The 24,688-nt window shown below is 43.1% G+C and overlaps 2 protein-coding genes and 1 pseudogene across 2 annotated transcripts in view; 2 read left to right on the top strand and 1 right to left on the bottom strand.

The window, feature by feature from the left end:
• Window positions 1-4,287, top strand: part of Utp20 (UTP20 small subunit processome component) — an 81,159-nt gene extending 76,872 nt beyond the window's left edge. Inside the window, exons 58-62 of the mRNA XM_021175362.3 lie at window positions 118-189; window positions 1,247-1,528; window positions 2,251-2,377; window positions 3,534-3,679; window positions 3,896-4,287. Coding sequence (XP_021031021.1) covers window positions 118-189; window positions 1,247-1,528; window positions 2,251-2,377; window positions 3,534-3,679; window positions 3,896-4,051 — 783 coding nt within the window. The 3' untranslated portion in view covers window positions 4,052-4,287. The remainder of the gene's footprint in view (window positions 1-117; window positions 190-1,246; window positions 1,529-2,250; window positions 2,378-3,533; window positions 3,680-3,895) is intronic.
• A 1,817-nt stretch (window positions 4,288-6,104) lies between these two features.
• Window positions 6,105-18,708, bottom strand: Arl1 (ARF like GTPase 1). Its single transcript, XM_021175363.3, has 6 exons — window positions 18,502-18,708; window positions 16,368-16,505; window positions 14,219-14,300; window positions 12,991-13,102; window positions 8,081-8,259; window positions 6,105-7,173 (listed from the first exon to the last, which is right to left on the bottom strand). The coding sequence occupies exons 1-6, from the start codon at window positions 18,503-18,505 to the stop codon at window positions 7,143-7,145; spliced, it is 546 nt and encodes a 181-aa protein (XP_021031022.1). The 5' UTR covers window positions 18,506-18,708; the 3' UTR covers window positions 6,105-7,142.
• A 220-nt stretch (window positions 18,709-18,928) lies between these two features.
• LOC110304112 (small ribosomal subunit protein eS12 pseudogene) lies at window positions 18,929-20,512 on the top strand (annotated as a pseudogene).
• The last annotated feature ends 4,176 nt before the right edge of the window (window positions 20,513-24,688 follow it).

The raw sequence follows: 24,688 nt of genomic DNA, 5'->3' as shown, positions 1-24,688 counted from the left end.
CTGTTACACGTGACTGGGGTTTTTTGGTTGGTTGGTGGATTTTTTTATTTTTGTTTTTGTTTTTTAATAATCCAGCAAATGTGCTGTCTGTGTGCTAATGTCCGTTTCCTCTCACAGATGAAGAGTATCTCCCTGGCTTCATGCCACCAGCTGCATTCCAAATTCTTAGATGAGTCTCTGGGAGAGCAGGTAAGAGTGTATGGAGTCGTCTTAGGATGAGAGAGCGGGCCGACTAAGCATAGGCTTGCAATTGTTATTTGCTTTCTTTGGTTTTTAGCCAGCTTTAGTGTCTGGCATATTTCATGAAGTGTAAACATCCACTCCAGTATGTAGGCAGCTAGCTGTACATGCATGTCTAGTTGACTCTGGTTCATACTGGAATAACGTGGCTTCACCACCATTCCCAAGTCTGCTTAGTGACTAAAGCTTTTAAAAGGGTTCATTGATGGGTTAGGTGTTGGAGTACAACCTGATAATGAATTTCCTTCTCCCCCGGAAGTTAAAGAGAAAGAATGTGGTTCACAGTTTGACCTAAAAATTGGTGTCCTTAAAAAAGATACATTATCCCATTCTTAAAAAATGGTTCATGTACTTCCATAAGAGGAAATGTAATTGTGACCAGTATAATAGCTCATGCCTGTAATCCCAGCCCTTGAGAGGCTGAGGTGGGAGGCTTGCCAGCAGTTTGAGGCCAGCCTGGGCTACAGGTCTCAACTCTTATCTTTAAAAAGTAAATGGTAACATGGTTTATCATATGGCAGGGTCGGGGAAGGGATGGACAGCAGAATTAAATTCTAAAGACTGTTGAGTCCTGGTTGCCCACAGTAACATTGTACCTTACTGGGACTTAGAAGAACTGAGCTTCGTCTTGTTTTTGATTTGTTCCTGGTAATAAGCGCTCAGAGAGGCCTTCTGTAGTTAAATCAGAGCATGGAGAGGAGGCAACTAGTCAGTTAGTATTACTGCTGCATAATTGCAGTCAAAGAGTTTAGTGCAAGGTAAAACAAAAATGGTTATTCCATAGAGAAATTCTTACCTGTTCTGTGGTTTTTGAGGACAGAGCTAAGCCAGGTAGAGACAGTTACATGACGGTGAATTTGGCTGCGCTCTGTAGAACTTAAGAGTTTGAAGCACACAGGCATCAGTGCACAGTGCTGAGCCCACAGTCTCTGTCTACTGCACCTTAGGATGGTTAGGCTCCAACAAGCCACACTTGTTTCTAACCTCCCCCCTCCACACTTTCAAGGTTGTTAAGAATTTACTGTTCATAGCAAAAGTCTTATATTTGCTGGAACTTGAATCTGGGAACAATCGAGGAGAGGTAAAGGACTCAGAAGAACAAGACACTTTAGCAGATGCTCTGGCCAGAGAGGCGGCGGAAGAGAAGGCTGGTGTAGGTGGGAAGACGGAGTCGGACAGAGAAAAGAAGGAAGAGACCAGCAAGCCGGCGACATTGATGTGGCTGATCCAGAAGCTGTCCCGAATGGCTAAGCTGGAAGCAGCCTATTCGCCCAGAAACCCCTTAAAGGTACAGCAACAGGACAACTGAAAAGCTTTGTTGTCTAAGAAGGGGTCTCCGCTTACTACATAGTTCTGGCTGGCCTGGGGCACTGCTCAGCTCAGCTCTGCCCTCCTGGAATTCACAGGGCTCTGCCTACCTCTGCCTCCCGAATGCTGGCATCAGAGGTGTATGCCTGGCTCCTGTTTTTCACACAGGGCTTTTGGTTGGTTGGTTGGTTGGTTGGTTGGTTGGTTGGTTGGTTGGTTGGTTGGGTTTTAGTGTTTGGAGAGAGGATTTCTCTGTATAACTCTGACAGTCCTGCAACTCACTATCTAGACCAGCCTAACCTCAAACTTAGATTCACCTGCCTCTGCCTCCTGAGTGCCTGCACCACTACCCCCAGCCTAACACGGGTTCTGATTCGTTTGACTGAACTTGCTGTCTATCCTAAGCTGTCTGAAACTTGTACTTGAAGGATGCCTGCCTCAGTCTCCCAAGTGCTACATAGAGGCAGACAGTTACAATGCCTGATGCCTGAAATTTGGTAGTTTTAGGTTTGGGATGTTTGGGGGCTTGGGGGTTTTTGTTGAGTATTTTAATGTTATTCGTGAGACTTTCGGATCCTTGGGATTTTATATTTTGAACCTAACACTGCAACAATATCTGAACTCTGCTTTTCAAATGAACACTGCTTACATGACTGAATTTTGAGCAGAAACATTTCAAGTGGAAACACTGTCTTCTTTCAGAGAACCTGCATCTTTAAGTTCCTTGGTGCCGTAGCTGTGGATCTTGGAGTAGACCGGGTAAAGCCCTACCTCCCACTGATCATCGCTCCCCTGTTTCGAGAACTCAACAGCACCTTTGCGGAGCAAGGTAACCCTGCCATCAGTGTCCTGAGGTCTGCACACTGGGACCCTTCCTTCTCTCCTGGATACTGGATGACCTCTTCCTGTCTTCCTTTCCTGCTAGAGTTAAAGGAAGAAAACAGTTAATTGACAAACATTTTCCATTGTATTGAACAAACTTTGTGTGCTTCCAGTCGTGGCAAAAGTGAATGGTGTTGAGTTTGACTCCTGAGGCAGATGGATCTTGACAAATTCAAGGATAGCCAAGACTACACAGTGAAACAGTCTTTAAAAATGTTTCACTTGTACAAAATGATGACTATACTGTCGGGCAGGCTTGGGGTATCCTAAACCTCACAGGGAGCTGGACAGGTGTTGTGTACCTGCCGCCCCAGCACACTCAGTCAGGAAAACTGGGAGTTTGGGCTTTGCTTGAGCTACATGGGAAAAGAATCTCAAAAAAGAAAATAAAAAAACTTCAGAACAGTTTAAATATAAGACAAAGGAAGCAGACTTGATGTTAGATCCCAGGTTTTCATGTTTTGCTTATTTACAAATACCTCATAATGTAGTTTTTTAAATGTGTGGCCTAAATAACTAATAGAAAGAAAATAGAAATTAGTGTATGATTTCATTGCGGTCTTAGCAATTGGTCCTAAGGTTCTTCTACCTAATGCTATAGTTATCCGCACATTTAGAAGACTGGTTTTAGCTGTTCAGCCTAGTCCATCTTTTGCTCACTGTACTTTGTGTTCGTGTTGAAGTGATATTCTTTGGTGCCTAGAGTATTCAAAACAGTCCATTCTGTGTTAGGGACTTGGTAGACATCGTAATTCCCCTTAGGCAAACTCTGTGGCTGATTTGCATTTTACAGAGAGGGAGACAGGGAGGGTAGGAAAGAATACAGCTTCTCAGCCTCTCATCACAGAACAATGCTGTGGGCCCAGCTCTGACCTGTACACCAGAGGCCAGAGAAGTCCTACCTCCTCCACAGCTGCAGAACAGAGCAGGCTCACGGAGGGAACCCAGGTTCCTGCTGTCTCGTTCCATCTGGCAAAGGTTCCACACCCTCCCATCTTAGGCACTCAGAAACCAGTTTCAGATTTGTGTTGTCATGACAACATAGGACTTCAGAGGTTACTTCTTTGATGTGATTGCTTCTAATCTTTTCTTTCTGTGATTAGATCCTGTGCTGAAGAATCTATCCCAGGAAATCATAGAATTACTCAAAAAGCTGGTTGGGCTGGAGAGCTTCTCACTAGCCTTTGCCTCTGTCCAGAAACAGGCTAGTGAGAAGAGGGCTCTCCGGAAAAAGAGGAAGGCCCTGGAGGTGAGTTTGCGGTTATAAGTGTGGCTTGTCTACTGGCTTAACAAGTGCTTTCAACTAGGGGTATGCATGCACACGTGTGCCACTGTTCCCTGGGAGGGGAATGAAGGCTTCGGAGGAGGAGTTTCATTAATGACACATGTTGCTCTGCGTGTAATTTGGGGGATTCTCTTCACATGTACTTTAAAAGTAATGAAAGATTTCTGGATTCTCTTCAAGTTTGTAACCAATCCCGATATTGCTGCCAAGAAGAAGCTGAAGAAACATAAAAATAAGAGTGAAGCAAAGAAGAGGAAGATAGAGTTCCTGCGTCCTGGCTATAAGGCCAAGAGACAAAAGTCCCACAGCCTCAGAGACTTTGCAATGGTGGAGTGAGGTCTCTCGTGTGCATCAACTCAGCTGGCTCCACCAGGGTGAAAACCTGAGCGTCCTGTGTTAGGGTACTGGGCTGAATATCACCTGTAATCTCTGGACTTGGAAGGCTCAGACAAGAGGATTTCGACAGAGACCCGGTCTCAACCAAAAGAAATTAAGTTAAAACTTTGGCATAGATCTGTATATTTTATGTAACCATACTTGTATTTTTTTTAATTAAAATGTTTTATATGCTACTCCTGCCTGAAAGACTATGATACAGCATGACATGATTTAAAGTCAACCTTTTCACAAAAATCCTGGTGTGGTGTTGCATACCTTTAATCCCAACATGCTGGTGTCAGAGGCAAGTGATCTCTGAGTATGAAAACATAGATCCTGCCTCAAAAAGCAAATATAAAGAAGAGACTAGAAACAAGTAGCCAGGCAGTGGTGGCGCACGCCTTTAATCCCAGCACTTGGGAGGCAAAGGCAGGTGGATTTCTGAGTTCGAGGCCAGCCTGGTCTACAAAGTGAGTTCCAGGACAGCCAGGGCTACACAGAGAAACCCTGTCTCAGGTGTGTGTGAGGGGGATGACAAGTAAGTAAGACAAAGTATGATACCATGTAAACTTGTCAGAAGGCATTTAGAAATCTGTACAAATAGATGCAGCCATACTGGTGGGTTAGTATCATTAAATGCTGTTTTCCCCAAGTTCATCCCATTGGTTGGGTACATATAGAAGCAAACCCCCCCCCCCCAAAGTTCATAAGTAGTTAATAAAGCCAATTCTAAAACTGAAATGGAAGACAAGGTAGTGAACCAACAAAGCAAGGCACTTTTAGAAAAAGATGCAGTAAGGGCTTGTCCTGTATGTGTCAAAGACTAAAGTGCTGTCCGTAGTGGAAAAAGAGAATTTCCACTGTATCACAAGCTTTCCTTCCAGATAGCTCAGTGGTTAACATTTTAACTTTGTATGGTTTCACTGAAACTTTGCCAGTTGCTTCTAAGGTTGAATCTGCTTAAATCTGTAACTTAAATATATTTTTGCAGGTATATATTAGGGGCAAGGGGTCCACTTATCTGTGTGTGTAGATGTGAAGGTCATAGGAATTGACGATTCCATCTTCGAGCATATCACACCTTACTTTATGAGACAGGATTCTCACTGGACCTTGCCATTTCAAGACTGGCTAGACTGTCTCCAGCATTGGGCTGGAAAATATGTCTGGCTTTTTACACATGTGCTGGTTATAAGATATTGATGCTCACCCTTCCATACCCAACAATCTACTGAGCCACTGCTGACCTCAAGTATGAATATATCCCAATGAAATGGAATGACCAACTGTATAGCTACTGGTATTCATACAAAGACAAAAGCCTCTACCCATTGTTCATTTTGTGTTGATCAGTCACACTGAGAATAACTGTGCCTGGAGGAAGGAAGTTCCTAGAAAGATTTCAAATAAATTCAACTATAAAGAGGCAAGAACAAAAAGGTTATGAATCCCAAGCTGGCTACAGTGGTTACACAGCCACAACTTCAGTGCTACAGGAAGCAGACATGAGGATCACTGGGAGTTTGAGGCCAGCATGGAGCTTAAAGATCCCATTCACTTACCACATATATGGCAGGAAAGGCTAGAGCCCAAGTCTCTATCAATGCCTAATTTTTTTTTTTCAAAGATTATTTTATATATGTGCATACGCTGTTGCTGTCCTCAGGTCCCATTTACAGATAGTTGTGAGTCACCATGTGGTTGCTGGGAATTGAACTCAGGACCTCTGGAAGATCAGTCAGTGCTCTTTGAGCCATCTCTCCAGCCCCAATGCCATATTTTTAAATGCCAGTTGTCCAACTTACTGAAAGAGCCACAGTGTTAGTAACATATGGACCATGCTGCTCACTGTGGTAGGTTACTGTTCAGAAAATTCCTTAGACGACAATCTTAAAACCTACACAGTATACCTACTCTTTAAAACTTGGAATATTTTTGCTACAGAACCAGTAAGATTTTTACTTTTAGCCAATTTCATACCAAGGTAAATGAATGGAAGACACTAAAGACATCTCGTTACTGCTTATTAAAATTGCTTTTTATTTCTTTTCATGTGAAGGTTTTGTATTGTGTTGTGAACTCATCAAACAGCCATTTGGGATAGTGCAGACCGTATCCCTTATCATTTTACTAGCATAGACAAGTTTATATAAACATTACTTTGAAATCCATAACTACTTGAGCATAATTTTTTTGATTGGTTGGTTTTTTTGTTTTGTTTTGAGACATAGTCTCAAGGAGCCCAGGCTGGCCTCAGATTCACCACAAAGCTGAACTCTTGGGTCTTCCCACCTCTGTCTCCTGAGTACTGGGACTACAAGTGTGTGCCACCACACCTAGGTGTCTGTGTTCCCAGTGTTGGATATCCGTAGACAGTATGATTTATTTAGGACACAAGTTTCTGACCCACAAGCCTGACTCTGAACCCTACCTCACTGTCTAGGGCCTAGCAGAGCAACAGAGCAGAGCCCCACCTTCTTACAGTTCCTGCACAAAGTTCAGGTCAACATACACGAACTTCTTTTGACAAGTAGAAGTACTGTAAAATAACGTAAGTCAGTAAAGTGAGCCAACAAAATAAACTAGTCAGTTAAGCAAATGAAGATTATACACTGTATTTCTAATCTACTTCGCTAAGACTAATCTTTGGAAAGCCTTAATTCATTTTAAGGGGCAAAGAGTCTGAGCTAAATATTAGTGTTTATACAAACAAGATGCAACCACTAATTTAAAAATAGGAGGGTTCCCCCTAAGAGTATACATTCTTTAATAGAACTGTATCTGAGTAAGAATTCCATACAAATAGAATATATACCTTAACACATGAAAACCAGGAAGAAATATTTTACATTACATAAACCATTTGGGTGATTGAATCAAGCTAACCCTCTCACCAAATACTTGTTTTTATATTTATTACAAATATTGAAGTCAGGCAGGTCTGTCTATGCCGGAAGCACACAGTCCCAGCACTCACAGGAAGCACATCTGACTGGTTCCGATGAGTGTGTGATGGAGCGTTGGTTCACAGGCGCTGACGTGAATGGGCTCACTGTCTGCTTTTCAGGGTTTCAACTAACCTGGAGAAACAAAGGGCAATAGTTTAACAAAACTAACTTCTAAAGTATAAAGCATGAACGGCAATAATATAAATTTTGCAGTGGAGGTAGATTACAAAGACTAAGATTACTATCTACTAAGTATGGATTTTTATTTATTCTGCCTTTTCTGAGACAAACTTTGAACTCACCAAGTACCCGAAGGTGGCCTTGAATTCCTGACCACCTTGCCTCTGCCTCCAAAGTGTTGAGATTATAAACTACTAGGTTGTCCATATGCACAGTTCAGAAGTAAAAACGAATTTATATTCTCAACAAGCTGGAGTCAATACATCTGCGGAACAGCTATAAACTAAGACAGCAAACACTGTCTCTGGTCTGTGACAAGGGCACAGAACTTCATTTTCAAGGTAAGGTGGTGGGATCGTAGATAATCCTTTTTTAGATGGAGGGGATTGCACCAGAGTTTCACTATGTAGCCTTAGCTGGCCTTGATCTTTCTAAGTAAACCAGGCTAGCCTCAACCTCATAGTAACTGTCCAGCATAATCTTCCAAGTGCTGGAGTGGAGTACCAGCATGCTTGTGCTGGAGTGGAGTACCAGCATGCTTGACAAGAAGCCAGCCTTAGCTTAATTTCTGGAAGACGGGAAATAAATCAGAGAGCCAGCTTACCTAGTAACTATAGTCATGTAAGTGTGCTGAAAGATATATGAAGGCAGTGGGAGAAAGGATGGAAGAGCTGCCAACCAGCTGCTATCTAAATGTCATCCTCAAAAAAACCAACACTGCATCATAGGCCAGATGTTAAAGCACACTGGTAAGCTCTACACTAAGGCTGAAAGCAGGGTCTATCCTGGGCTACATGCCAAACTCTTGCCAATAGGTAGCTTCCCTCACAGCACAGCTGCCTTCACACATGATACTTGCCATTCCATTGCCTCATCAAGGCCAGTGCCTTTGGTTGCTGAAGTTTTAAAGATCTGCCACTTCCGGTCCTTCAGGGCAGGTAACCCAAGAGCATTTGCCATTTCTGAGGGTGTCATGGCCTGTTCCATGTCCTGCTTATTTGCAAACACCACTAAAATGGCTTTTCTCAGCTCTTCTTCCTAAATAAAATGGAAAACATTTTAATTAATTTGCATCCTTGAGTTTGGGGGAAAATATCAATAAAGACATTGTGTTGAAGAATATATGTGTTTGTGTGTCCATGTTCCTATAAACAACTCTAATGAAATTCATTGGGTCATAAAAAAAGAAAAGAAGACAAACAGACATGAAGTGGAAGAGAGGCAGGCTGGGGAGGGAGGAAGGCAGAGTGGGGAGGGAGGCTGGATGGGGAGGGAGCGAATGGAGTAGAACTGGAACAAGGAAGGGATAAAGGGAAGTACACACACACAGAGACTTGTGACACTCAAGAACAATGTCAAACCCACCCTGGACACCCAACACATGCTAAATAAAACGGAAGTATCCAAAACACTAGAGTAAGAAAGACAGAACAGCAATCTTGTACTGGAAGGCAGGGGCAACAGATCAAGTCTGAGGCTAGCCTAGGTATGCAGCAAGCAAGTTCAGGCCAGCAGAGACCCTATCATAAAGAAAGAACTGTAAATCTTCCCTCAATGAGTTCTTGCTAGTCCTGATTTCCTGTTTTATTTGTTGATATTTACCATATCTGAATTTGAGGGGTCTGATTATAATTAAATCTATTCTTTCGTAAACCCTTCCAAGGTTTCAGAAAGGTGTTCCCAATCCAGAAATCTTAAGTATATTCACCTACTCACTCCTGTGGCTAATTTCCATTTTCACACATTAGTTATTTCATTTAGAATTTATGCATACAAAGAAGGCAAAACTTAAACTGCATTTGTGTTTGTTTTAAGGTCAACAATATAAACTGGCACTGGCCCTACATTTTACATCCCAGCGTCTGTTGATGGAAAAAGCTATCTCCTAACACTGTGACTTGCAGTTCTTGCTCTAACGGGTAAGGGATCTCAAGCTACGTCAGCATCCTACTGAGCCACAGCCCGCCTTGGATGGAGTCCAGGCTGGGCTCATCTCATGATTCTCCTGCCTCCCAAATACCAGAATTAGAAGCACGCATCTGAAATTACAGGTCCACCTCTGGAAGAGTTTATAAATCAAATCCTAATGTTGCAATTAACTTCATTAACAATCTTGTGCAACCCAAAAATTATAAATTGAACTTAATAATTGGTTTCTTTGAAACGATACTTTATATAATGTGAACCAGACCTAAGTAAAGCTGCTGTTTTGAAAATCCATTATATATAGTAATAATTGAAGAAAACAGAGGTCAAGAATTTTAAAGAGCGAGAAGTGTAAGGAAGGGCTCAGAGGGAAGAAAGTGGAGGAGAAATGGTGTCATTGTATTATAACCTCAAAAAAACAAAGTATTTAATTTAAAAAAATCCTTTATACCAAAAGCAACTTCACAGTTCCTTAAAACGAACTCCTTATACCCAGGCAAGCACGGTGGCACACACCTGCTATCCTATTACTTGGGAGGCTGAGGCAGGAATACTTCTATGACTTAAAAACTACTATGGTGGTTTTATACAAGGTAAAACCTTGTCTCAAAAAACAAAACAAAATCTGTATATTTTAATTTGATCTAAGAAGCTCATCACTAGGGTGCTACACTGAAAAATAGTTAAACACAGGTTTGAAACTATTAATTTTGTGACTTACAACTCTGACACCATTACAAAGTTGATAGTCTAAGAAATGACAAATCCATGGTCCTCCCCAGAGAAAGCATTTCCTTAGTGTGGGGATCTCTAATGAGAATGTCCCCTCACCTACTCTCAGGCATCTGAATATGGGCCCCACCAGGAAGTGCTGTTTGAGGAGGGCCGGGAGGTGTGGCCCAACTGGAAAAGGGAACTCACTGGGAGCTGGCTTTGAAAGAAATGGTGCCATTTCAAATTTCTCTCCCTGGTTCCTGCTTGCAGTGTGAGATGTGAGTACTCGGCCTCCCACTTCTGCTCTGATGCTGTCACTCCATCCTAGACTCTAACCTCTGGAACCATAAGCCCCAATAAACTTTTTTACTGTTGCCCTGGTCACAGTAGTCGACCACAGCCATAAAAAGTGACTAATACAGCTAAGTACCACGTAGCCTAAAACTGGTATTTAAGCATCAAATAACTGGATATGTTGGAATTGTTAAAAAAAAAAAAAAAAGGGGAAATATCCGTTTAATTTTCCAGAGCAAATTCTATTTGACTGTTACTAAATGAATCAAAGCATAATTACTTTCAGTGCTTTATTTAATGATTGCTCTAAATTTGCTTAGCCAGACAATAAATTATAAGTGATCTCAGTAAATAAAATGTATCCAGTTTTTGAGCTAGAGATACGGTTCAATGGTGGAACTCTTGTTTAGCGTGTACAAGGCTCTAAATTCAACCCCCCAAACCATTAAAAACACGAATTGCAGGGCATAATGACCTTTAATCCCAGCACTTAAAAGGCAGAGCCAGAGCCGGGCGTGGTGGCGCATGCCTTTAATCCCAGCACTCGGGAGGCAGAGGCAGGCGGATTTCTGAGTTCGAGGCCAGCCTGGTCTACAAAGTGAGTTCCAGGACAGCCAGGGCTATACTGAGAAAAAAAAAAAAAAAAAAAGGCAGAGCCAGGTGGATTCCTGTGAATTCCAAAGTAGCCAGGGCTACATAAGAAGACTGTATCTCAGAATCAAACACAACTGGCCGGGTGAAGGTGGCGCATGCCTTTAATCCTAGCATGGCAGGGATACACAGAGAAACCTGTCTCAAAAAAATGGCAAACCAAGTGAACAAAAGCTGACTTTGTGCCTCAGAAGACAGGGGAACAAAGCAAAGATCTCTGAGACAGGGGAAGAGGAAGTGGCGCTGTGACTGAAGCAAGCTCGGAGGGCTCAGCGACAAGCAAAGCCCCGGCAACCCAGAAATGCACACCATCTTTCCAAAACATCCAACAGTAAGTAAGACTCTTTAAAGGCAGAGCCGCAGACATGGCTCAGGGCTCAAGAGCACTCACTCCTCCTCCTCCAGAGAATTAAGTTCTCAGCCCTGTAACAGGTGGCTCCCAACTGCCTGCAACTCCAGCCCCAGGGGTCTGACACCCTCTTCTGGCCTCTGAAGGCATCAACACACACATGCAGACACAAGCACGAAGACAAAGACATAAAAATAAGTCTTTTAAAGGTCATCTTATTTGGGCCACAAGACAGCTCATGAGGTAAAAGTTGTCTCCTAAGCCTGGCAACCCCAGAGACATCTTTGGAACCTACATAAAGTTAGAAGAGAGCCAACTCTACACAGCTGTGTTCTGACCTCCATGTACAAATGTATACACACGCAAACACACACGCCCACAATACACAAGCTAGTAACTTAACTTGGCTTAGCTTAAATTAAGAGCTCTGAGTTTTCTGAGACTAATGAAATGATTACAAGAAGCTAGAGGGCTGGATTTTTATTCAATCTATCTTTCCAATAGGAAGTAACATGTACTTTTTTTTTTTTTTTTTTTTTTTTTTTTGAGACAGGGTTTCTCTGTGTAGCCCTGGCTGTCCTGGAACTCACTCTGTAGACCAGGCTGGCCTCGAACTCAGAAATCCGCCTGCCTCTGCCTCCCAAGTGCTGGGATTAAAGGTGTGTGCCACCAATACCTGGCTGAAACATGCACTTTTGAAAAAGAACAGAAGGGATGGAGGATAGATACACAAAGGGGGGGGGGGGAGAGAGAGAGTGTGTGTGTTTGGCTACGAGAGAGAGAGAGAGAGAGAGAGAGACAGAGTGTGTGTGTGTGTGTGTGTGTGTGTGTGTGAGAGAGAGAGAGAGAGAGAGAGAGAGAGAGAGCGTTTGGCTACATGAATGGTTCTATACTTACCTGTTGCCTGAAGAGGCGGGAAGAATGTGTTGATTATACACGGCTGTAACCTACCATGTGAGTATGGGAATCAAATGTGGGACTGATGCCTGCATAAGCAGCAAGTGCAGTTAACCAGAGCCATACCTGTAGCCCATTCTCTCTCTCTCTCTCTCACTCACGCACACACACACACACAAACAAATAAAATCTTTAAGGGAGAGTTAGCCCAGTGATTAAGAGTACTTGTTAATTGGGCGTGGTGGTGCACGCCTTTAACCCCAGCACTCGGGAGGCAGAGGCAGGTGGATTTCTGAGTTCGAGGCCAGCCTGTCTACAGAGTGAGTTCCAGGACAGCCAGGGCTACACAGAGAAACCCTGCCTCGAAAAGCCAAAAAAAAAAAAAAAAAAAAAGAGTACTAGCTGCTCCTGCAGAGGACCCAGGTTTGATTCCTAGTACGTACACAACGGCTCACAATCATTTATACCTGCACTCCCAGCGGACGTGATGCTCTCTTCTGACCTCCACAGATACCATGCATGTGCATGGTACACACACATAATGCAGACAAAACAAATATACAAATAAAGAAAGACGTCTCTGAGTATCTGTGTGTGTTTTCATGTTTACTTTTTATGAGGATGTTATATGCATCATGTATGTCTGCGGATCCACTGGAACTCAAGTAACAGATGGCTCAGTTGTCACCTGCACAGTGCCAGCTGCCATACAGGTGCTGGGAATGGAACTCAGGTTCTCTAAGAGAGCAACCAGTGCTCTGAACCACTAAACCATCGCTCCAGCCCTCAAGAAATATATCTTTAAAAAGAAAGGAAAAGAATGGAAGAAAATACCCTTGAATGTTTTTAATTATTATTGCACATGATAATATACACAAGAAAAAGCAAGCAAATGCAAGTGACCCCTCTAGCCCCTCCACACGTAACTGTCTGCTTACCTCCAACATGGCAACTAACTCAGACTTAGAAATGCCAATTCGGTCTCGGTCACAACTGTCAACGACATAGATGACTGCATCTGTGTTTGAATAATAACATCTCCAGTATGGCCTAAAAAAAAATTCAAAACATGTTATTCCTTGCAAAACACCTGACATGTCAGTTTACATGCTGGCCTCGGTCAATGATGGAGACGGGTCACTTGCCAGCCCGGCTTCATTTACCGTTTCTGATCACTCTCAGTATGACTCGGTTGACAGAAAGGTGATAAATATTAAATTACAGACATAAATCTACAGTTTCACGCTTTGAACTTCAAGATAAGAAGATACAAATTTTAATGTGACTTTTTATGTCCTTAATCACTAATGACAACCAGGAGTATAATTGTATACAATTAGAAATAATCTCAAATCAGGTGGTGGAACACCCATAACTCCAGCACTTGGGAGGCAGAGGCAAGCTGATCTCTGTAAACTTCAAGGCCAGGCTGATCTACAGAGCAAATTTCAGGATAACAGAGAGACCCTATCTCAAAAAAACAAAAACAAAAACATAATAATAATCATCTCAAAGGTAACTTACCAAATACAGTGAGTTGCTGAACAACAGAATATTCAGTTGACTGTATTACTAATCAGTCTCCTCGTCCTCCCTCCTCCCTCTCCCTCTCCCTCTCTCTCTCTATTTTCTCTTCTATGAAAGTCTCACCCTGGCTGACCTGGAACTAGATATGTAGACCAGACAGGCCTCTAACTCAGAGCTCCTCCTGCCTCTGCCTCCCAGTGCTGGGATTAAAGATGTGCACCAGTATTTTTAACAGCAACCTTATTACTACTCTAAGCTGGTCCTCCAGTCACTGACATTTGCCAAGTACTAGATTTCAGGAGGTTCCTGCATTTCTATCAGCCTGCATGGACTTACATGAATGCCAAACAGTCTCTCAGAGGGGACAAGGACAAAACCCAAACAAGGGGCCAGTTTTTCAAACTTCCGGATTCTCATGAGAGAATTTTCATTTAAGTGGTTTTCTGAAAAATCGAGTTCCTTAGATTTTAATCACTGGATGCTCTAAGGAAGATATGCAGTTTCAAATTCTACCATATTTTAGACAATATGACTCCTATCTAATTTCCAACAGGAGATATATTTTGGTTTAGTGTTGTCAGCACTAAGAAGAGCAATTAGTGTTAAATACCACCAAATGATCTGGTGTTTACACCATACCTGATACTTGTCTGCCCTCCTAAGTCCCAAACTTGGAATTTGAGATTTTTGTATGTCACCGTCTCCACATTAAATCCAATAGCTGAAAGAGAAATCAAATCAACATATATGTAAACTAATATACTCTACCTTTACTGAGTTTTAGCAGCTGCTTGTAATTTCTAGTCACATTATGGGCTGGATTACTATAACACTTAAGACAATATCCTCTCTTATTCTCTCTCTCTCTCTCTCTCTCCCCCCCCCCTCCCCTCCCCTCTCTCTCTCTCTCTCTGTGGCTAGCTGGCTATCGAGCCCCAGACATCTGCTCTGCCAGTCTGCCTCCTCCCTGCTGGAATCATAATTGTGCACTCACAATTATGGTCCCACATCCATGCAGTAGGTAGATTTCCCCAGCCCCAGAAGTCTATTAAACCACCCTGAGCACTGGTATCTAAGTGTTCAGAAAGTCTTGTACAGTTATAGATTCAAAAGCTGAAGCTCTGGCAGACAATGAATAATGAAAATCAATATAGAAACTAGGCTCTAGATTCAATAAAGTCATGCTCTCTACAGGCTGCAGCCGTACAGACCCTCTATAGGCATCTCAAGAGCTCACTCGTAACAAGGTCATAGCTCGACAGTCAATATCTCATCCCTTTTGTCTGCCATCCTTCTTAGGTGTGCCTCGACACCACACAGCTGAAACCAGAAACTATTTTCAAAGAAAATCTAAGTGAGGGAGAAAGTAATTTTGAAAACACTTAGGGTGGACATGTACAAAGTTTGTTCTCATTTCCTAAGCTTAGAAAAAAAGAAAAGAAAAAGTCAGAACAGACCTTTAATCCCACTAAGTTTAGAAAAAAAAGAAAAGAAAAAGTCAGGCCAGGCCTTTAATCCCAGGACTTAGGAGGCAGAGGCAGGCCAGTCTGGTCTACAAAGTGAGTTCCAGGGCATCCAGGGCTATAAAAAGAAATCCTGTCTCAGAAAAGAGACAAACAAAGTCAGAGTGAAACTGACTTACGACCACCACTGATTTTTGTTTCCTATCTTCAATGATGTGTTGGTAAATGATGTATTTGGCAGGTAAGCATGCACATTACATCTGAAAAATAAAACCATGGCAAAAGTAGCAAACTAAAAAGCAAGTTCCTGTCTTCCTCAGAACTAGGCATGTGCAGGTCTATGTCCACCACCGTCAAGAACTGTTCATGTGCAAACAGCCCACACTGCAGTCCACACGCCCTGTAGCACTGTGCACTGCAGAGGCCACCAAAACCTGCCCATGTGGAAAGGAGAGTCTTGGAAGTAAGAATCAAAGGAAAGGAAATGGGCAAAAGGCTGCAGAAGGAAATAACAGATACTACAAAGTCCAAACATTCCTTGTTAAAAGCAAAAGAGAAAAACCCCGGAAGGTTTAATAGTGACGTAATGGGAATGTCTAACAGAGTCATTCAAAGCACACAATTTAAAATCTTGAGCAAGTTCTAAAGATTCTTCAACTTAATTAAAATGTATTAATCTTATCTCTCTAAATTTAGCTCAACAAATGAAAAGGTGTAAACACCAAGAGTACCCACCCCCAAGTAGTAAAATAGGAAGGACTTTCTACAAATAACTTTCTAAGACAGCGAGAATAATGAGGCCACAAGCGGAAGTTAAAATTATGGTGCAGGTGTTTCTTCTCCTTGGTTTTCAGGTACCAGGTCATTTCAACACTCTGCTTCTACAATTCCCAGTTTTAAAAGTGATCTACAGAATTACTTAGAAGAAACTACACTGTGATTCAGGCAATAAATATGCAGAAAAAAAAAGGTGCTTTGTGTGCAACAATACCGATTTAACATCTACATCCATCAACATACAAGTTAGCAAAGTACTTTATAAGCCTCATTGACTCCTCAAATCCAGTAGACAGACAGCATCTTCATTAAGCAGTAGCGATTTAGAGACTTAAACCAACTATAGCTCTAAACAGAGAAGCCTGTTTGTATGCCTAGATAGGGAACCTTAAATTGTACCAAGATGCTGCTGAGCTGGTTTTTATTTTTTAAAGCATTGTCAGTATCAGTTCCATAGTAGAAGTTTACAAACCCCCATCGTACGACTCATTTATTCAGAAAGCTGTATTAGATGGAAACATGAAAAGTGTTATTAAACCAATACTTACTGGGGATGGTAGTAACAACTTCTCCAACCTGTAACCTGTACAAAATTGTCGTTTTTCCAGCACCATCTAATCCCAAAATTAAAATCCTCATTTCTCTGGTTCCAAAGAGACTGGAAAAAATACTTGAGAAAAAGCCACCTACAAGATAATAAAAACAAAAATGTATTTGATGTCATCTTGTAAATTAGGTCCGCAAAACATTTAGCCTTTTGAAAGCTATATGTCCAATTAAATATCAAAACATTGTCCTGAAGGCACAGGTAGATACTCTTGCTTCCAATGGAAGATGTTATTCAACAGCAAACGGTAACACGTGAAGTTCCCAGGTCCTGAGAAATGTCAGGCAGGCAGATCACATCATCAGACATTTAGACACTGCCCCTCAGGAGTCCAGTTCATTTTCTCATCAATAGAAAAGGACACTGGGAGCTTAGTGCAGTCTCCTTCTTACCCATAGACACCACAGCGCCGGCAGGGGAGAAGCGGCACAATGGGGTGCTCTGAGTGACAGAGACACTCACTGTACAGTGGCAGTACCAATATAAACCTTTAGGGCACTCTCCACTAACCCGCAGAACTGCCTCAACAAACCACTTTTGTTGTTGCTTGCTTATTATTATTTGGGGGCAGTATTTGTTGAGATAGGATCTTTTACTTTGCAGCCCTGGATGCCCTGGAAATCAGCATGTAGACCAGGCTGGCCTCAAACTCACATAGAGATCTGCCTGCCTCTGTTTCCTGAGTGCATTAGAAACTCATATTTTAGACAAAAACAAAAACAAAAAAAAAAAACAAAACAAAAAAACAACAACAACCGACATTCACTACTTTATGAAATGTTTCCAGGAACCTTTATGTACCCAAGGCACCCTGAGATGTAAAAGCATTTGTGGCACAAATACTTTGCCTTCAAAAGTCACTAAAGGGAGGAGAAAAAAAAAAGATTCACAATAGAAAGTGAGAAAACGGAAACGTGAGGGATATGAAGAATATGCTCAACATGCAATATACACGGATACACACACACACACACACACACACACACACACACACAATTTTAAGAATAAAAGGCAAGACCTTTTGGCTAGTGGTCCAATAGGAGGCTAAACCAATAGCAGTGAGTCTGAGGCCACCTTTGGCTGCAGCGTGAGTTGCGTTCAAGACTTGACAACTTAGTGAGATCCCAGCTCAAAGTTTTAAAAGGGCTGGGGCTATACAGTTCAGCAGAAGGGCGTTGCCTAGCATACTAAAGGTTGACTTCCAACAGCGCTCGCTTGTAGGCATACAAACGCACACGCACACGGAAAGGAAAGGAGAGGAGAGGAGAGGAGAAAGGAAGAGATATTACACTTTGCTATTTGAGGGGAATGGCAGAATTAAAGCTGCCCACTCTAGAAAAGCAAACACGGAGCAAGCTGTATACAGAAAGAATGGGTGTGACCTGACAAAGTCCTTTTGCCCGTTTAGACGTCGAGAGGCGGAAAAACAACGCCGAAGGGTTACAGAGAACCGAACGGAACTATATAATGCTCCGGATCCACACACTTCTGAGAAAACTAAGTACTGACAGAAACCTAAGATTTTTCAACTCCTAGAAGCTCCAGCTGTACCGGAGCATCACCACCGTCAGGTGCGCTCGGACGTCTACCTTAGTTCCCTCAGTTGGAGAAGTGCGAATCAGCGAAGCGACATAAACATCTCACTCCCTGTCCCACCCGACCCTCCCACTTCACAATCCACCTAACTCCATCCACCATCTCCACGGACAGCAAACTACAGTGGGCGAGCAGACAAGAGCAGCGCAAGGAGCAACAAACAACACCCGTCCTCGGGTTTCTCAAAAGTGACGCAGTCCCAACACCCACCCCGAAGCCACCAAGCTTCCACGAAGGATCAGACACCTCGGTGAACCTTCAGCTGCCTGGATGCCAGGCACCCGATGCCCCGTTCCGCCTACCCAACCGAGATGGGGGATGCAGGATGAGGGGAAAAGGCCGGGCTGGGATCACTCCGGACCCCGCGGGTGCAAAGGACCGAGCCGGTAGGCGGAATCTCCCTACAGGTGAAGAGTCAAGGTAGCGAAGAGCTGCCCGCGGCCCGGCCGGTCGCCTGACGCCCTTCCCAAGCTCCTCACCCATGATGAACCGCCGCCGCGCCCTCGCCGATCCTCAGAGACAGGCCGGGACTCGGCAGCGACTCCTAGTTGAGCCTGGGCGCCGCCACCTCCGCTGCTCCGGGACTCTGGTTCCGAAGCGGACTACTCCAAGCCTGGTCGGCCAGCAACTTCCACGTCGTCCACCCAGCGGGGGCGGGAGCCGGGGCGAAAGGCCACTGCGACTGCGCGCCGGGCACGGAGGTCTGGGCGTCCGCGTCGGCGCTTTCGATGCAACTCCCAGGCGCTCTGAGCGTAGCCGAAATGAACGCCACAACTATAACAAAAAAAAAATAAATAAATAAAGACAAAAGTGTTTCCTGATTCCACTTTTCTGGACAATAAGCCTTCTCAAATATTAAAATGAGACTTTTTCGTGTTAAATTCTGATATCATATAGTGGCGAATCGGCCAACGGAAAATAAAAGCTCGATGAAGCGAAGGCACGGAAATGCTGGCGCTGGTTGCAGCGTCCCGGTGGTTGCAGATCTGCGGAGGCGGTCTACTTTCCTCAAAATGCATTCCCGCAGGAGGAGCCAGGGTTACGTAATAATAACGAGAAAGCTCACCCGCAGTCACTGCGTGCCACCAACACGGGGCACCCTCGTACCCGAAGTGTCTAATTTTTGATCTCTGGGTGGCCACCTGACCGACCACCCTTCCGCCTCCGCAGACCTGGGAACTTCTTGCCTCCTGCAACTTGAGTTGGAAGTTAGGTAGTTTTCGATAGTGAAAGGTTTTGGTGTTTCTTAAAATTCTTAGAAACGCGTCTTGCTTCTGCGCAGCCACTCAGAGGCTCGAGGCGCGCTCCAGGTCCGATCCACCTGTAACCCTCGCCATGGCTAAGGAAGGCACCGCTGCTGGAGTTGTCATGGACGTCAATGCCGCTTTGCAAGAGGTGCTGAAGACCGCCCTGGTCCACGATGGCCTAGCGCGAGGAATTCACGAAGCTGCCAAAGCCCTAGGCAAGCGCCAAGCCCATCTCTGTGTGCTTGCATCCAATTGTGATAAGCCTATGTACATCAAGTTGGTGGAAACCCTCTGTGCTGAGCACCAAATCAACCTAATTAAGGTTGATGACAACAAGAAACTGGGGGAATGGGTAGGCCTCTGCAAAATTGATCGAAAGGGGAAACCTCGGAAAGTGATAGGTTGCAGCTGTGTGGTGGTTAAGGACTTTGGCCAAGAATCTCAGGCGAAAGATGTCATTGAAGAGTACTTCAAATGCAGGAAATGAACAACAAAATTGGCTTATTTTCTGTTAAGTTTCTCAAAACAGAAAAGTACATCTCAAGCTCTTGAGTTTTCGCCGGAAATAATAATAGCACTTTTTAGGGAAGTTTTCTTCCAAATGTAAACATTGCATTATTATGTTCTTGTTTATAATGAAAATGGTCATCTTTTTGGAAATTTACAAACTGCCTAAGATTTAGTCTAGCATTATTAGAGCTTTCCCCAAGACAGGGTTTCTCTGTGTAGCCCTGGCAGCCCTAGCACTCACTTTGTAGACCAGGCTGGCCTCGAACTCAGAAATCCACCTGCCTCTGCCTCCCAAGGGCTGGGATTAAAGGCGTGCACCACCACCACCCGGTCTGCATTATTAGGGTTTAATTGACAAAATATTATATGTATGTTGCACAGTGTGAGATAGATAGATAGATAGATATACACACATACATATGCATGAGAGAGAAATGATTACCGTGAACATAGGCAAACCCTCATATATTCCCTTTTCCTGTAGGTTGAGTACACTGAAGATCTATTTGGCAATTATCAAATAGGCAGAGTATTGTTATTAAATATAGTCATCGTGCTGTGACTGTACATCTAAGGGACTTGTTCATCCTGTTGCAAAAGAATCTGTACCATTTCACTGATGTATCTGCATCCCTGCTCCATCCCCTGACAGTCACCATTGCGCTCTCTGCTTCGGAGTTTTCTCCATAGACTCCACCTATGAATTAAACCTCCCAACGCCCTCGTAGGTGGAAATGTGTGATTTTTGTATTAAGCTTATTCCATTTAGCAGGATGACTTCTACATTCATTTTATAAGTGAGATTATTTCCTTTTTAAGGCTGACTAGTTATTGTTAAGCATGTGCATTTGTACATTCGCATCATATTTTCCACATTAATAAGCTTATTTAGGTTGATTTTATACCTTCTTTTTTTTTTTTTTTTTTTTTTTTTTTTTGGTTTTTCGAGACAGGGTTTCTCTGTATAGCCCTGGCTGTCCTGGAACTCACTTTGTAGACCAGGCTGGCCTCGAACTCAGAAATCCGCCTGCCTCTGCCTCCCGAGTGCTGGGATTAAAGGCGTGCGCCACCACGCCCAGCTCGATTTTATACCTTCTTATGTAGATTTATTTTTTATAATTCTTGAGTGTGTATGTGCCCATGCCATGCATGTAAGTATGTACACATGAGGACCAATGCTCTCAGAAGCCAGCAACATCTGGAGCTGTCCAGATCTGGAGTTATAGACAATTGTGAACCACATGCTGTGGGTGCTGCCATCCAAGTCAGGGTCTTCTGCAAGAATAGTCATTATTAGCTGATGGGCCACCTCTTTAGCCCCCACTGATTCTTTGTATCGACAGTCATGCTTCATACTGCGTTAAACATAGGTGTACATTGCATTCTGATATACTGATTTCATTATCTTCAGATAGATACCACAAAGTAGATGCTACAGTGTTTATTTTGCTTTGTAAGGAACCTCCATATGGTTTTCCATAATGGCTATAATAGCTTACATTCATACCAAGAGTCTCTCTTTTGTTTTTTACTTAAATTTACTACACAGATGTTGAATATTTCAGCACTTTCATCTTCACCCAAAGCCCTGAATTCACAGAAACATTCCTTGCAAGGAAAAGTCATTTGAGAAAGTGAATTTCTACCTAAACACCTGTAAGGTCTGGAGAATGATCTCTCTCTAGAATGAGCCAATCTTGAGTTTATTAAGTATGCAATAAGCAAAAGTAAGACATTAAATAGTCGATAGGAGACAGAAGCAACAAATAATAAAACATCATCAATTCAGGTGTTCATAACATCCAGCAGACACCTGAGGTAGCCCAATTGAGAGAGCAGACAGAAGGTAGTATCAAACCCAGAACTTTTAAACACCCAGCAGAAGTCATCAAGAATCCTCACCGAGGCAGCAAACTAGAGTTCCTGATCAATGTCTCCTTAGGTTGAGGCTTCCGTGTAAAAGAAATAACAGCAGACAGAATCGTTGAGTCAGACCTAGTCATCTGGCAGAAACCAACTGGGGAAAGAACCCAGAAAGCAATGCAAGATTGAAGAATCCAGGAGCACAGCATTTGTTCACTGATGAGCCTCCCACGGCTAAATTCTGACTGTCTCCACTCTGGGCATTTTTCTGTCGTGGGGCAAATACTAGAAACTCCTGTGGGGGGGGTGGGTCACCCTCCAGCTGTTCTCAAGGGCACAAGGATTATTTTCCTCTGTGTTCCTTTCTGCTTTTCTGTCCAGGTCACAGAGCCAGGGACCAACCTGACTCAGCACAGGGGAGTTGTAGGACACTTGAGCCTGAAATAGGGCAGCCAGCCCTGCCTTCAGCTTCTAAGTTTAAGGAGCACATGATGAGATGATGGCAACGCCTGAGCCTTTTTAAGGTTCGTTGTAAAGACTGCCTTGTCTTTGTATGCTTTACACATAAAGCATGCTTACAACTTCGCTGACCGTCTCATCCCCTCTCCCAGCTCTCTAACACGAGTTGCTATATTGATAGGTCTTTGGTACTTAAAACTTAGGCTCTTAGAGATTTACCTTGGAGTACAACTGCATAAAATACCTGAGAAAATGGATTATCTTTAAAAGAGGACCAAAAAGAAAAATATGCCACATTTGTAAAGGCCAGGCAGCAAACATCTTTTCTTTCTTTTTTAAGAATTATTTATTATATACACAGTGTTCTACATATATAGCTGTAGGTCAGAAGAGGGTGCCAGATCTCATTATAAATCGTTGAGAGACACCATGTGTTTGCTGGGAATTGAACTCAGGACCTCGGAGAAAAGCAGTCAGTGCTCTCAACCTCTGAGCCATCTCTTCCAGCCCCAGCACACACCTTTAATCCCAGCATTTGAGAGGCAAAAGCAGATGGATCTCTGACTTCGTGGCCAGCCTGGTCTACATGGTGAGTTCCATGATAAGCCAGGGCTACATAGAGAGACCCTGTCTCAGAAAGAGAGTGGGAGTGGAGTGGGGAACGGAAAAGAAAGAGAAAAAATACACCACTATAAAACTCCTGTGAAAATAAGTCCCTGTAGGCAGATTTTGAAACTCTATTTCTCAAAACTTCCACAATAAGGAGTAATCTCTGCGGTTCCTCCCAGCACCAGCAGGTGACTCCCAAGTGTAACTCCAGTTCCAGGTTATATTAGGGTTTTCTTGAGACTCAGTCCACAGGCTGGATATCTCAGCTGATATTCAGGAGATGCTGGAATCCCAAAGAAGCAGGCTCCAAGTCAGTGAAAGAATGGATATGCTGGCAAGGTGAGGGTAAGCAGGCAAAGAGCAAAACCTCCCTTCTTCCATGCCCTTCTATAGGCTTTCAGCAGAAGGCGTGGCCCAGACTATATTAGATTTAAGGTGATTAGATTAGATTAGATTAGATTAATTAGATTAAAGGTGTGTCTTCTCACCTCAAAATCCAAAACAAACAAACAAAAACAGCCGGGCGTGGTGGCGCACGCCTTTAATCCCAGCACTTGGGAGGCAGAGGCAGGTGGATTTCTGAGTTCGAGGCCAGCCTGGTCTACAAAGTGAGTTCCAGGACAGCCAGGACTACGCCGAGAAACCCTGTCTCAAAAAACCCAAACAAACAAACAAACAAAACTCTGTCTTCCTGTCTCAAAGATCCAGACTAGAAGTGAATTTACCCAAGCACAAATAATCTCTTTTCAAGTCTGCCCTCCATTTCTGGATTATAGTTATTTCCAGATTCAGTCAAGGTGACAATCAAGAATAGCCATCACAGCCAGCCAGTGGTGGCATACACCTTTAATCTCAGTATTTGGGAGATTTCTGAGTTCAAGGCGGATTTCTGAGTTCAAGGCCAGCCTAGTCTACAGAGTGAATTACAGGACAGCCAGGGCTATACAAGAAACCCTGTCTCAAAAACAAAAACAACGACAACAACAACAACAACAAAAATAGCCATCACGCTGCAGATTCTATTGTTCTGATCTCCATGGGCTCCTATGTGTATCAAGCGTACACACATACATTCAGGCAAACACCTATGCATAAAATTAAATACATTTTAAAGCGTAATCGTTGAGGAAATAGAACTATAAAGTCATGCTAACGATGCTTGTATTGGGAGCTTTACATTCTAATTCTTGAGACAATCACATTTATTGACTTGTTTGATGTGTTCACTCAAATGTCATACTTAAAATTGCAACATGCCCCACTTCCCATTGCTCTAACTTTTAGGACAAATTCTTAACAAAAACAAAATAAATCTCATTAACTATGTGCTTGTCTTATGCTTATTTTCTTACATTCACTAAAATGTAAGATACAGCCGGGCGTGGTGGCGCACGCCTTTAATCCCAGCACTCGGGAGGCAGAGGCAGGCGGATTTCTGAGTTCGAGGCCAGCCTGGTCTACAAAGTGAGTGCCAGGACAGCCAGGGCTACGCAGAGAAACCCTGTCTCGAAAAACCAAAAAAAAAAAAAAAAAAATGTAAGATACATGAATTTTTACTACAGAAAAGCAGTAAGACATTTGTTTTGTTGTTATTGTTTGTTTGGCTGTTTGAGACAGAATCTCACTATGTAGCCCTAGCTATCCTAGAACTCACTATGTAGCTGGTCTTGTGTGTGGACCACAATGCCCAGCTATATGTTAAATTATAAAATGAGATTTGTGGACTAATGCAATGATCATCACTTTAATTCTTTTTTTTTGGGGGGGGGGAGGTTCGAGACAGGGTTCTCTGTATAGTCCTGGCTGTCCTGGAACTCACTTTGTAGACCAGGCTGCCCTCGAACTGAGAAATCCACCTGCCTCTGCCTCCCGAGTGCTGGGATTAAAGGTGTGCGCCACCATGCCCGGCTATTACTTTAATTCTTAAATGTTCTATAATATTAGTGAGTTTCTTACAACAGTCATAAATGAATCACTG

This window comes from Mus caroli, unplaced genomic scaffold (genome assembly GCF_978045245.1).
Source record: "Mus caroli unplaced genomic scaffold, Mus_caroli_1 scaffold_9, whole genome shotgun sequence".
Classification (NCBI taxonomy): Eukaryota; Metazoa; Chordata; class Mammalia; order Rodentia; family Muridae; genus Mus; species Mus caroli.
This window is presented reverse-complemented; position numbering and strand designations above follow the sequence as displayed.